Raw genomic sequence first — 13,965 nt, 5'->3', positions numbered from 1 at the left:
ATCTAGAAATAAACAAACAAAAGCAAAAACAAAAAACAAAAAACGACTCATGTTTACGGCTTTATTGGTGATTGCTTTTCTTGACTAAGAGCTGTTATTTTATATCTGTAGTTCCCAACCTTTTTGGTAACAGGGACCTGTTTCATGGAAGACAGTTTTCCCATTGATGAGGTTGTGGGGGGAAGTCAGGTGGTGATGCCAGTGATGGGGAATGGCTGTAAATAGGCTTGCTGGTCTGCTACTCACCTCCTGCTATGCAGCTCCCCAGTTTCATGGAGGACAAATTTTCCACAGACAGGGTGGGAAAGGGGCAGGTGGGGGGCATGCGGCAGAGTTGCTAACAGGCCAAGGACTGGGGGTTGCGGACCACAGTTTTATATGACTTCATTCAATCCTCACAACCCCCAGAGAGGAGGAGGTTATTATCCCAATTTTTAGGATTTTAAATTCAAATTAAAATAAGTTAAATAAAGTGGCCAAGATGGCACATCTACTGGACCTAGTATTTCAACCCTAAACTGATCCTATAGTCTTTTTCTCTTAGACATTTTGCTATTTATGCATTTGCTTATACTATGCTTATTTTGGAATATTTTTTCCCTTCACTTTCTCCTTGCCCTTCAGGGACCAAGACAAGGGAAGTCTTCTCCATGAAGCCTTCCCTCATTTCCCATCCCCTGAACCCCAAGGGATGTGACCTCTCCTATGGCTATGAGGGTAGCTATTGGTGTGGACAATACTGCTAAGGAACAAAGGAGTGCTGGGAGTATTGGAAAGGGACAGCTGAGTTAGAGGTGGAGGGAGAGCTCAGAGTTTTGCAGTGAATTTTTGCACGGAATTTTGTGCTACAGAGGAGGAATTGCTACATTAATGTGCTACGAAGGTGGGAGGCTGGCTAAACCGATAATAGAGAAACCAGTGTTGGGCTCTGGTCCATCAGAGCAGTGAATTTAAAACCACATGAAAAATATGTTGGGTGGGTGGGGGACAAAAGCCCTTTTTTAATTTTTTTTTTTTTTTTTTTTTTGAGACAGAGTCTCACTCTGTTACTCAGGCTAGAGTGCTGTGGTGTCAGCCTAGCTCACAGCAACCTCAAACTCCTGGGCTCAAGTGATCCTGCTACCTCAGCCTCCCGAGTAGCTGGGACTACAGGCAGGCACTAGCATGCCTGGCTAATTTTTTCTATATATTTTTAGTTGGCCAATTAATTTCTTTGTATTTTTAGTAGAGACGGGGATCTCACTCTTGCGCAGGCTGGTTTCGAACTCCTGACCTTGAGTGATCCTCCCCCTTCAGCTTCCCAGAGTGCTAGGATTACAGGCGTGAGCCACCGTGCCCAGCCTTAATTTTTTTTTTCAGCATATTACAGGGGTACAACTGTTTAGGTTATGTACATTGCCCTTGCCCCACCTGCGTCAGAGCTCCAAGCATGTCTATCCCCCAGACGGTGCACACCGCACCCATTAGGTGTGGATATACCCATCCCCATATCCCCCCTCCCATCTGCCCGACACCCAATGAATGTTATTACTATATGAGCAGTTCTTTACTAGATAAGTGCATATGTGTATAAATTGAGGAGAGTTACTAGAAAGGGTGTGAAAAGTCTTTTCTTGGAACACAGCATAACATTTTGGTTAAGTACATTGTTGTTGGCACCAGTCTGTGTTCAAATCCTGACCCCATGCCACAGACTAGCTATGTGAACTTGGCCAAATGGCTAAGTCTCCCAATCTGTAAAATGGAAATAATATTAGTGCATGCTTCATAGCATTGTTGTGAGAATTAAATGAGTCAGTGCCTGTCATATAGTTCCTGCTTGAGGATCATTGTGTCCTTACCCATGGCAGAGGAGATTAGGCATCCACTTATTTGACAGTATGAGGTTAGGACAGATTAGATAATTTGGGGGGTCTTGAAGGCATCAGTACAGTTCAGGAGAGGGTTGGGGACCCTGGGATAACACTGTAGGAGCAATAAATCGGGTCTTAGGATTGTTTGTGGTTGTGATGTGCCTCAAGCTCTCTGGTTAAGTGTGGACCTAGTGGAATTAAACTTGTTGGGAGTTAACCAGCATCCCTGTCTGAATCTTTGCCTTCCTCAGAACTTGAACAGTACTAATCTAGAACAACCAGGGGAGTGATCTGAGCAGTCAGCCTCTTCCTTTCAGATCTCTAATTGGCAACTGTCCTGTTCCCATCAAATAGTGCTTTTTTAAAAAACAGCTTTATTGATATATAATTCACATACCATATGATTCACTGATTCACTCACTTAAAGTGTACAATCCAGTGGTTTTTAGTATACTTACAGAGTTATTCAAGCATTATCACACAATTTTAGAACATTTTTAACACTCTGTAGAGAAACCTTTTTCCCATTAGCAGTCAATTCTCATTCCAGCTCCTGGCAACCACCAAATCTACTTCTTGTCTCCATGGGTTTGCCTATTTTGGACATTTCATATAAATGGAATTGTACAATATTTGGTCTTTTGTGTCTGGCTTCTTTCACTTAGCAGAATATTTTCAAGGTTCATCCATGTTGTAGCATGTATCAGTACTTCATTCCTTTTAATTGCAGAATAATTCCACTGTATGGGTATGAAACATTTTATTTATCCATTCATTCATTGATAAATATTTGGGTGGTTTCTACTTTTTGGCTATTATTAATAATGTTTCTATGAACATTCACTTACAAGTTTTTGTGTGAACATATCCTACATATCTAGAAGTGCAATTTCTGGTTCATATGATAATTTATGTTTAATGTTTTAAGGAACATCCAGCTTAATTTTCATAGTGGCTACAACGTTTTATATCCCCCCCCCAGCGATGCATGATGATTGCAATTTCTTGACATCCTTGCCAATACTTGTTATTGTCTCTCTTTTTGATTATAGCCATCTTAGTGGATATGAAGTGTTACCTCGTTGTGGTTTTGATTTGCATTTCCCTGATGCCTAATGATGTTGAGCATCTTTTCCTGAGCTTATTCGTCATTTGTATATCTTCTTTGGAGAAATGTCTATTCAGATCCTTTGTCCACTTTTAAAAATTGGGTTATTTTTCCTTTTATGATCGTGTTCTTTATATATCTAGATACAAGTCTCTGATCAGATATATGATTTGCAGATATTTTATCTCATTCTGTGGGTTATCTTTTTATTATTGTGGAGCTGCGGAGAGGGGTATTGGAGTAGGTGAATAGGTCACTTTACAACACTGCAAACCCTGTGGTCCTTGTAGATATTTAGCAGTTCTTGAATAAATGCTCTTAAGGCAAGTATTTATTAAGTTCCAGAGTTCTGCAAAAGTTGATTTTTTTTTTTTTGAGACAGAGTCTCGCTTTCTTGCCCAGGCTAGAGTGAGTGCCGTGGCGTCAGCCTAGCTCACAGCAACCTCAAACTCCTGGGCTCAAGCGATCCTCCTGCCTCAGCCTCCCGAGTAGCTGGGACTACAGGCACAAGCCACCATGCCCGGCTGATTTATATATATATATATATATATATATATATATATATATATTAGTTGGCCAATTAATTTCTTTCTATTTTTATGGTAGAGACGGGGTCTCACTCAGGCTGGTTTTGAACTCCTGACCTTGAGCAATCCGCCCGCCTCGGCCTCCCAGAGTGCTAGGATTACAGGCGTGAGCCACCTCGCCCGGCCAAAAGTTGATTTTGAACATTTTATCAGTGTTTTCATTGCTTTTGGGGAGTGGTGGATTTACAGAAGTCCTCACTTTGCCATTTCAGAAGTCCTGCTTAGATAGTACTTTTGTACATCTTTAAAAAGAAATTATTATAAATAATGCTGCAACGAACATGAGAGTGCAGATATCTTTACAAGGTGGTGATTTCATTTCCTTGGGGTATATAGCAGCAGTATTCACAATAATGGAAATAACCTAGATGTCCATCCACAGATGAGTGGATAAGGAAACTGTGACGTATATATACACAATTAAATATCATTCAGCCCCATAAAAGAAGGAGATCCTGCCATTTGCCACAACATGGATGAACTCAAGGATGTTATGGTTAGTGAAGAAAGCCAGAAAGAAAAATGTACCATTATCTCACTTGTATGTGGACTCTAAAAACAAAGTAAAATATGTAGAGATAGAGAATAAAACAGTGGTTACAGGGGTGGGGGTGGAGAGGGAGAGGAAATGAGGAGATGTAGGTCAAAGTATACAAAGTAGCAAGTATGTAGGACAAACAAGTCTAAACATCTAATGTATAACATAAGGACTATAGTTAAGAATAGTGTATTCAGAATTTTGGCTAAATGAGTAGATTATAGCTGCTCTTGTCACAGGGGGAAAATGAGTAACTCCATGAGATGATGGATATGTTAATTTGATTCACTATAGTAACCATTTGACTATATATGTATCTCAACATCATCATATTATATACCTTAAATATATACAATAAAATTTATTTTAAAAAGACATTATAGTCTGCCTTTTATTATGTATATAGTAATATCCTCTACTAGATTTTAAGTTTATGAACATAAAGTTATCTGTTTTTTATATATTAAACACTTACCCAAACCACTGACACTGAGTAAAAGCCTTACACAAAGCAGGTTGTTAAAACTGAGCGACCGAATCAAATTTTCTCCTTCTTTTAGCTTGTCTCTATAACCATTTGAATCCATTCCGAAGGAAGTAAAGGTGTGAATTAATTTCCTATAAAGGAAGCCTTTTCTTCTTGTGACATAGAAGTGAGAGTATAATCTATTTTCACCTCATTACTTTTCAATTGCCTCCTCTATAGGGTATCCACAAGTCTCATCTTCAAGGAACAATTCTTTCAACTCCCTGCTGGAAACTTACTTTTCTTCTAGTAATTATTTTCAGAAGCAAAAGGCTTTTGCATTGGCTGAGCTTTCAGATTTTGGGAAGTCCATATAAGTCTCTGGCTAGCCAAGTCTGCAGATTTCTTAGAAAAATGTCAAATATGATTGTCAACATCATAATGAAAGGTTCAGGCAGAGACATACATTGAACAAGATGAACTAAAATCTGCAGGTTTTCTTATCTTACTTGGCAGTACCTGAGAAGTCTTTTTCATACTAAACACCTATTTCTTTCTTACCTTCTTCCGGCCATCTAGGCCTACATTTCTTCCCATGCCCATGAACTCAGTAAAAATAAAACAAAAAATAGACAAAACAAAAGTGACCCTCCCCATTCCCCTCTCAAAAAGAAAGAAAATGTTGTTAGGGGCTTAATGTAGTGACATTTTTTTTCTCTAGTACTTTTAAGTATATTTTTCCTGATATTAACATATATCTACTAACATTTCTATAGTTACTATTTGCCTGATATAACTTTTTTTGTTATTTTACTTTCAAGCTTTTTGAATCCTTATGTTGATGTGTGTCTTTTTTAAGTTGAACATAGCTGGATCTTGTTCTTTTGGTGTGACAATATGTCTTTTAAAAAATATGATGTATAATTTACATGTAGTAATGTTCATAGAGTTTAAGTGTACTATGCATGGATTATATAGAAGTACACACTCATGTAACTACTAAGTACATCAAAACAGAGAATATTTCCAGTGCCCCAGAAAGCTTCTTCCTGTCTGCTCCCACTCAATATTTCCCAAAAGTAACCACTATGGTGATTTTTATGATCATGAATAGTTTTTGTCATTTATTGAATTTCATATGAATGGTATGATATAGTATATACCCTTTAACATCTGGGTTCTTTTAAATTTAAATTTTTATTTTCATTGACAAATAACTACATTTATGAGGTAAAATGTGATGTTTTGATATAGGTATATATTGTGGAATGATTGTATCAAGCTAATTGCCAAATCCATCACTTCACATACTTATCACTTTTTTGTAGAGAACATATAAAATGTATTCTTTTAGTAATTTTGAAATATATAAAACATTATTATTAACGCTGGTCAGCTTCCTGTGCCTTAGATCTTGGGAAACATCTGGCTTCTTTCACTCAATATTAGTGTGAGATTTACCCATGCTGTTACTTTGTAGTTCCCTCTTTTTCATTACTGTGAAGTATTTGTTTGTATGAATCTATCACAGTTTGTTCTCCCACTGATTGACCTTTGTATTGTTTTCAGTTTGGGGTTACTTATTTATTTATTTTTTTGAGACAGAGTCTCACTCTGTCGCCCGGGCTAGAGTGCCATGGTATCAGCCTAGCTCACAGCAACCTCAAACTCCTGGGCTCAAGCAGTCCTTCTGCCTCAGCCTCCCGAGTAGCTGGCACTACAGGCATGCGCCACCATGCCCGGCTAATTTTTTCTATAAATAGTTTTAGTTGTCCAGCTAATTTCTTTCTATTTTTAGTAGAGACAGGGTCTTGCTCTTGCTCAGGCTGGTTTCGAACTCCTGACCTCTAGTGATCCACCCGCCTCGGCCTCCCAGAGTGCTAGGATTATAGGCGTGAGCCACCGCGCCCGACCTGGGGTTATTTTTAAAGAAAGATGCTATGGACATTCCTGCATGTGTATTAAAGGTGGACAAGAGCATTAATTACTTTTGAGTATATACATAGGAGTGAAACTCCTATATTACAGGCTACTCATATCAAATTTAATAGATTCTGGCAGATGGTTTTCCAACTGACATCTTCACCAGCAACCTATGAAACTTCCAGTTACTACACATTCTCACCGACACTTGGTATTGTCAGTCCTTTTATTTTCAGCTATTTTGGTGGACGTTTACTTGTATATCATCCTGGTTTTAATTTGCATATTCTGATAGGTAATGAGTTGAGCTCCTTATACTATACTTATTGGCTATTTGTGTGTCCTCTATAGTTTGAGTGTTTTACTCATTTTTTAAAGTAATGGGTAGTCTGTCTTTTTTAGAAAGTTGATTTGTAGGATTTTTCTATATTCTGGATATGAGTCTTCTGTCAGATAAATCCATTGTGAATGTCTTCTCTAAATCTGTGGCTTACTATTTTACTCTCTTATTGGTGTCTTTTGAGGAACAGAAGTTTTTAATTTTTATGAACTACAATTTGTTAATTTTTCCTTTTGAGGTTAGTGCTTTTTGTATCCTGGACTAAGTAACCTTTGCCTAAATGTCATTAAGATATTCTCTTACGCTTTATTTCTTTGTCTTTCACATAATATGTATAATCCATCTTGAATAAATTTTTGTGTGTAGTGTGAAGCATAGATCTGGTGACTCAGAACCATTTATTGAAAAGACCATTCTTTCCCACACTAAATTGCAGTGGAAGCTTTGTTCTAACTCAGATGATTGTTATTACATTTCTTCACTCTCTATTCTGTCCCACTGATTTTATTTGTCTGTTTTTGCATCACCATCACACTATCTTGATTATTGGAGTTTTACAACTGGTCTTGAAAACTGAGAGTGTAAAGTCTGCAAATTTGGTTCTTTTTTTCTCTCCAATATTATCTTGCCAATTCTTGCTCTTTTGCATTTCCATATAAATTTTAGATTTAACTTTTCAATTTCTACACAAAATACTCTTCAGGGATTTTGATTTGGATTGCATTAAATCTTAGATAAATTTTCAGAGAATTGAAAATTTTTTTTAATTTCAGGAAATTATGAGAGTACAAACATTTTGGTTACATTTTATATCTTTGCGTCTCCCTAGCAAGGGTTAGATGCATGCCCTTCCCCTCTACAATGCCCACCACATCTCTCAGTTGTGATTCTACCCCTCTATCCCCCTAATCCCTGGAGAACACTACCACCATGTGCGCACCATAGTGTTAATCAGTCAGTACCGATTCGATGGTGAGTACCTGTGGAGCCCATTCTTCCGATCTTGTGTCACCTCACTTCCGATAATGGGTTCAAGCTCAATCCAGGAAAATATAAGCGGTGCTAGATCACTGTCATTTCTTATAATTGAGTAATATTTCATTGTATACATATACCATATTTTAATAATCCACTCATGAATTGACGGGCACTTGGGCTGTTTCCACATCCTTGCAATAGTGAATTGTGCTGCCATAAACATTCGGGTGCAGATGTCTTTGTTATAGAATGTCTTTTGCTCTTTGGGGTAGATGCCTAATAGTGGTATTGCTGGATCAAATGGTATTTCTATTTTCCGCTCTTTGAAGTATCTCCAAATTCTTTTCCACAGAGGTTGCACTAATTTTCAGCCCCACCAGCAGTGTAAAAGTGTTCCTATCTCTCTGCATCCTCGCCAGAATTTGTTGTTTTGGGATTTTTTTGATAGAGGCCAATCTCACTGGGGTTAGGTGACATCTCATTGTGGTTTTGATTTGCATTTCTCTAATGATTAGAGATGTTGAGCATTTTTTATATGTTTGCTGGCCATTATTCTGTCTTCTTTGAAAAGTTTCTGTTCATTTACATAGCCCATTTATTGATGGGGTTGTTTGATTTTTTCTTGTTGATTCTTTTGAGTTCTAGATAGATTCTTTTTATCAGACCTTTATCAGATACCTTGCTCTTGGATTGGTAAAATCAATATCATTAAAATGTCAATATTACCTAAAGTGATCTACAGAATTAATGCAATACACATCAAAGTACCATCATCATTCTTTACAGAACTAGAAAAAATAATTCTTCACTTTGTATGGAACCAGAAAAGATCTCCTATAGCCAAAGCAATCTTAAGTAAAAAGAACAAACTGGGAGGTATCCGTTTTCCAGACTTCAAGCTGTACTACAAAGCAATAATAATTAAACCATCTTGTTACTGGCACAAGAACAGAGACATTGATCTTCAGAACAGGACTGAGATTCCAGAGATGAAACCATCTGCATATGGTAATCTAATCTTTGACAAAGCAGACAAAAATATACATTAGGGAAAAGAATCTCTTTTCAATAAATGGTGCTGGGAAAACTGGATAGCTACATGCAGAAGAATGAAACTGGATCCCTACCTCTCACCTCTCACAAAAATCCACTCAAGATGGATAACAGACTTAAACCTAAGGCATGAAACCTTAAGAATTCTAGAAGAAGATGTTGGGACGGACCCTTTCAGACATCAGCCTAGGCAAAGAATTTTTGAAGAAGACCCCCAAAGCAATCACTACAGCAACAAAAATAAACAAATGGGATCTGATCAAATTAAAAAGCTTTTGCAAAGCCAAGGAAATTATCATTAGAGTGAATAGACAGCCTACAGAATGGGAGAAAATATTTGCTCTCTCCACATCCGATAAAGGTCTGATAAAGAGAATTGAAATCTTGACAGTATTGACTTTCCAAATCAATGTACATGATGTATCTCTCCATTTATTTAGGTCTTCTTTGATTTCTCTCAGCAATGCTTTATAGGAGAGGCCTTAAACCTTTTTCATTAGATTTATTGCTGGGTAGCTCATATTTTATGCTGTTGTAGATGGTATTGCCTTTTTATAAATTTCTAATTGTTTGCTGTTATTTATATAGATATACAATTGATTCTTGTGTATTTAACTTTGTCTAGAGACTGTTAAATTTACTTAAATATTTCTAATAATTTGTAGAGTCTTTTGGATATTCTGTATATATTCATATTATCTGTGAATAGAGGTTACTTCTTCCTTTGCAATATTTATGTTTTAAAATTTATTTTTCTTGTCTTATTAAATTAACTAGGATTTCCAATACAATTTTGAATAGAAGTGGTGATAGTGATCATTTTTGTTTTCATTTTGATTTCACAGGAAGAATTCAATATTTTGCCATTAAGTATGATGTTTAGTTTTTTAAAATACCTCTTATTAGGTGAGAGTATTTCCTTTCTATTCCTAGTTTGGTATTTTTTTTAAAAAATCAAAGATATTTAATTTTATTATATGACATTTCTGTATCTATTGTTGGCTTTCTCCTTTATTCAGCAAATATAATAAAATACATTGGTTGACTTTCAAAAATTAAACCAAGATCATTACTGGTATAAACCTCACTAAATCATCATTCATTTTATGTATTACTGGATTCATTTAGCTAATATTTTGTTTAGGATTTTTGCATCTATGTTCATGAAAGATATTGGCCTGAAATTCTCCTTTCTTTTTATATCCTTGCTAGGTTTTGGTATCAGGGTTTTGCTGATCTCATCAAATATAGCTGAATCAGCTTTTCCCCCTACTGTTTGCATGATATATATTCCCACCCTTTTTACTTTCTGTTCCCTTTTATTTAATGTGAGCCTCTTTTAAGCACCATGTAGTTGCATTTTGTTCCCTTTTTTGTTTTTATACTAAGTATTTTATTGTATACTGCTGCCAGTGTATATAAAACAATTACCCTTGTGAAATAGAAATTCATGAAAATTTGGAGAGGTAGATGTTAAGTACTGATAAAAATAGAAGATTGTATATTATGGTACATATAGGGATAAGCTTTTGTACAGGTTCCAAATTTAGCTCTATTCTGAACATTCACTGGTTCATGAGAAGTGGTTTGGGAAACCTTTGAAAGATTCATTTTATTAATATTAATACTACAGAAAGTAACAGACTTTCTGGTATCTCAAAGGAATTGTACTTGAAGATACTCCAGTCAGCAGGGGATCATGTTGAACATTCTGCAGAGAGAATTGTTTCAAGTTTGCAGCTTCCTTGGAAACTTTAATGCAGTTGAGCCCAGGCGTGTAGCCAGAGCTGTTGAACCATTTTCTTCATAGCAGCGACACTGAAGGACTCAGACATGGCACACGCAAGAGTCAGGCCAATTCATGGGTCCAGTTCTATTTTGTTTTCTATAAAAGCAGCAGCAGTCTGACAATCTTAGTATTTTAATTGGAATGTTTAGTACATTTACATGTAATTATTCAATATACTTGGTTTAGTAGCTATCATCTTGCTACATGTTCTGTATTTATCCTATCTGTTCTTCATTTATTTTTCCTTATTTGACTTTTGTTTTATTATTCAAGTATATTTATTATAGGATTTTCTCCTCTATTAATTCTTAGTTACATATTCTTTTATAATTCCTTTTTTGGCTTTTATCTTATGAAAGGCATCCTTGACTTATTCCGGTCTGTGTTAAATTAATACTTTTTCCACTTACTGAACATATAATATATAACAGTTTTGTTCCATTTACTGACTCTAATATTTTGTACAATTGTTGCTAGGGACTTTATTTCTATGTATGTTTAAAACCGTACAGCAGGTAAATTTTAAGTTATGTATATTTTACTACAATGAAAAACATAGGAAATTAATATTATCATTGTTTTAAACAGTTAGTGCTGTTTATTTCTTCCTGCAGTTTCAGGCTTCCATCTGGGATTATTTTCCTTCAGTCCAAAGTATCATCTTTCATATTTCTTGTAGTGTGTATCTGCTGATTAAAAAGGTCAACTTTTGTTCTGTCTGAAAACATCGTTTGTTTTGTTTAATTGAGGTGAAATAACATGGCATAAAATTAATTACTTTAAAGTGAACAATTCAGTGGCATTTAATATATTCATGATGCTGTGCAACCAGCACCTCTATGTAGTTCCAAAACATGTTAATCATTTCAAAAGGAAACCCTGTATTCATTAAGCAGTTACTCCTAATTTCCCCTTCCTTCCAGCTCTAAGTAAACACCAATCTGCTTTCTGTCTCTATGGATTTACCTATTATCTATTTACTTATTTACCTAGTTTTGATATTTCATAATGTGGATCAGACAATATATAACCTTTTGTGTCTGGCTTCTTTCACTTACTATAATGTTTTCAGAGTTCATTCATGTTATATCAGTACTTCATTCTTTCTTATGATCAAATGATATTTCATTGTATAGACATACCACATTTTATTTATCCATTCATTTGCTGATGGACATTTGGATTGTTTCCACCTCTTATCTATTCTGAATTATGCTGCTATGAACATGAATGAACATGCATTTGTTTAGTACTTGTTTTCAATTCTTTTGGGTATATAGGAGTCCATTTGCTCAAGGCTTCTTGGGCATGGGTCCAGGCCATGGTCCTCAAATTTGGCTCATAATAAACCTCTTTCAGTTATTTCAGAGTTTGGATTTTTTCTATCCACAATTCTGGCCGTGCAATGTGGGCCTCAGAGAAGACACAGGACCTCTGAAGGAGTCGCCTGAACCTGGAACACCAGCTTGGGCCCATTGATGCCCCCCCTTCCCAGGGGCCAAAGACTCCAAGGATCATGGATTACAGCCAGGTGACTTTGTTTATTGGAAAAGGCACCAACTACAGGATTCCTTATGACTCTGCTGGAAAGGACCTTACCAGGTACTCTTAACTAACTCTTGTGCTGCAAAATTAAAGGGAGTCGCCTCTTGGATTCATGTCTCACACCTAAAATGAGCACCCGACCATGCTCCCGACCACACCTGGACCTCCAAACTGGTCTCTGACACCTACCTGCAATTTCAGAAAATATCTGAGGCACAACTGGTCAACAAAGCAACAACTGAAGCAGACATTCTTCCAGAGACATTAGACCAGGCCAGTCCTCATCAACCCTGAAATAACTCTCATTCTCACCTTACTTGCTATAGAGTATATTGCTGAAAACCCTGAATACCTTAACCAAGACCTCCCAGAGGTTGTTTGGGATCTATGGAATCTCCCTTGCTCTAAATTTCTAAACGAGTATAGTTATGAATTTCCTTGTTAAAGTTAGAAAAATCTTTCACTTGATCACCCTCTTTCCCATAATTTCCTCTATCTGCTTTCCCCAAACTCCTTCTCTCTTCAAACCTGAAAACTTGTCCTAGTTTCCTGCAAACCTCACTAACTTCCCTGCCAATAGAGTTCACATCATTTGGTATGACATAGTTTGGGATAAAATGAAGGCCACTGAATAGAACAGTTCCACTGTGTACATTCCCCAAGTTGCCCCCTTTCCGGGGTAACTCTATTATAAGGCTCTCATCAAATATGATGCCCTGCAGGAATATTTACCAAATAATGCCTCAGGATGATTACTGAGGGGGTCTAATCAGATAGATTATTGCAAAACAATAGATATTGGTGATGACAAATTCAGACAATTGCCTGGGTATGATGGGAGAAACCTAGCTGCTTCCTGCATAAATTGTCACATTGTAAGCTGCCCAAATGACCACCAGCCCTGTGCTTGTGTCTGGATGCCCTTACCCAGCACCAGCCAAACTGACACTGCCCATAGAGGACTACTTATGGGAGTAAGTTGGTGGATAGAAGTCCCTGACAGTATAAATTCCACCCTAAAACAAGGGCACCTCTGGGAAGCCTTATGGTATACCCAGACAAAGGCATTCTTAGGTATAACCTCCACTCATCTGACAATTGTCTGGGATACCCAGCAGTTCTGGGTTGACTCCATTTATCTGAACTGCATTGAGACTGTTAGCATACAATGGCAACAGAATCCCTGGTGGATATGCCAAAATTGGCCATCCAAAAGACTAAAATGCGACCTCATTGGAGGCCATCCAAAAGACTAAAATGCGACCTCATTGGAGGTGGTGGAGAAAATAGATTCATCAACTGTAAACAAGTCCTGTGATAATTTAAACATTGAAGACCAGATGTTTCTTGAATTCGATTTATACCCTCCTCAGGATGTTATACCTATGGAGACTAATTGGCCAGAGGAAATATTAAATTTATTAGATTCTGAATTGGTATCAGTTCTGTAATCCTGAAATAAAATTTATCTGGGCTAGGTATATTGGGACAAGACAAATTCACAGCTAATGAGGAGAGACATTTCCTAGAGAAGGATTCCCTCTCAAAAATAGGCCACATAGAAGGAATGCTGGTCCAAGAAGAAGGGAAGGGATGGGAAACTGCCCTAAAGGATAATGCAGCACGCAGAAAATGGATAGAAGAGACCAGACAAACCATAAAGACATATGCCCAAACCCAAAGGTGGGAGTGGTCATGTACTCTAACCCAACAAGGGCTCATGTCTATGTTATTACAAGTGAAATTTGAAGTAGCTATGAAACAATGACCTACAGTACTCAGTGC

General features: G+C 36.9%; 1 protein-coding gene across 1 annotated transcript; it reads right to left on the bottom strand.

Annotated features, from left to right (window-relative positions):
• Positions 1–10,473: 10,473 nt before the first annotated feature.
• On the bottom strand, positions 10,474–10,681 carry GNG5B (G protein subunit gamma 5B). Its single transcript, XM_075999459.1, is given in 2 exon segments — positions 10,474–10,617; positions 10,619–10,681. Coding segments are annotated over 2 exon segments (207 nt in total).
• Positions 10,682–13,965: the final 3,284 nt, after the last annotated feature.

The sequence above is a fragment of the Microcebus murinus genome, chromosome X (genome assembly GCF_040939455.1).
Source record: "Microcebus murinus isolate Inina chromosome X, M.murinus_Inina_mat1.0, whole genome shotgun sequence".
In the NCBI taxonomy this organism is placed as follows: domain Eukaryota; kingdom Metazoa; phylum Chordata; class Mammalia; order Primates; family Cheirogaleidae; genus Microcebus; species Microcebus murinus.
The sequence above is the reverse complement of the archived record's forward strand: the minus strand, read 5'-3'. Positions and strand labels throughout refer to the sequence as shown.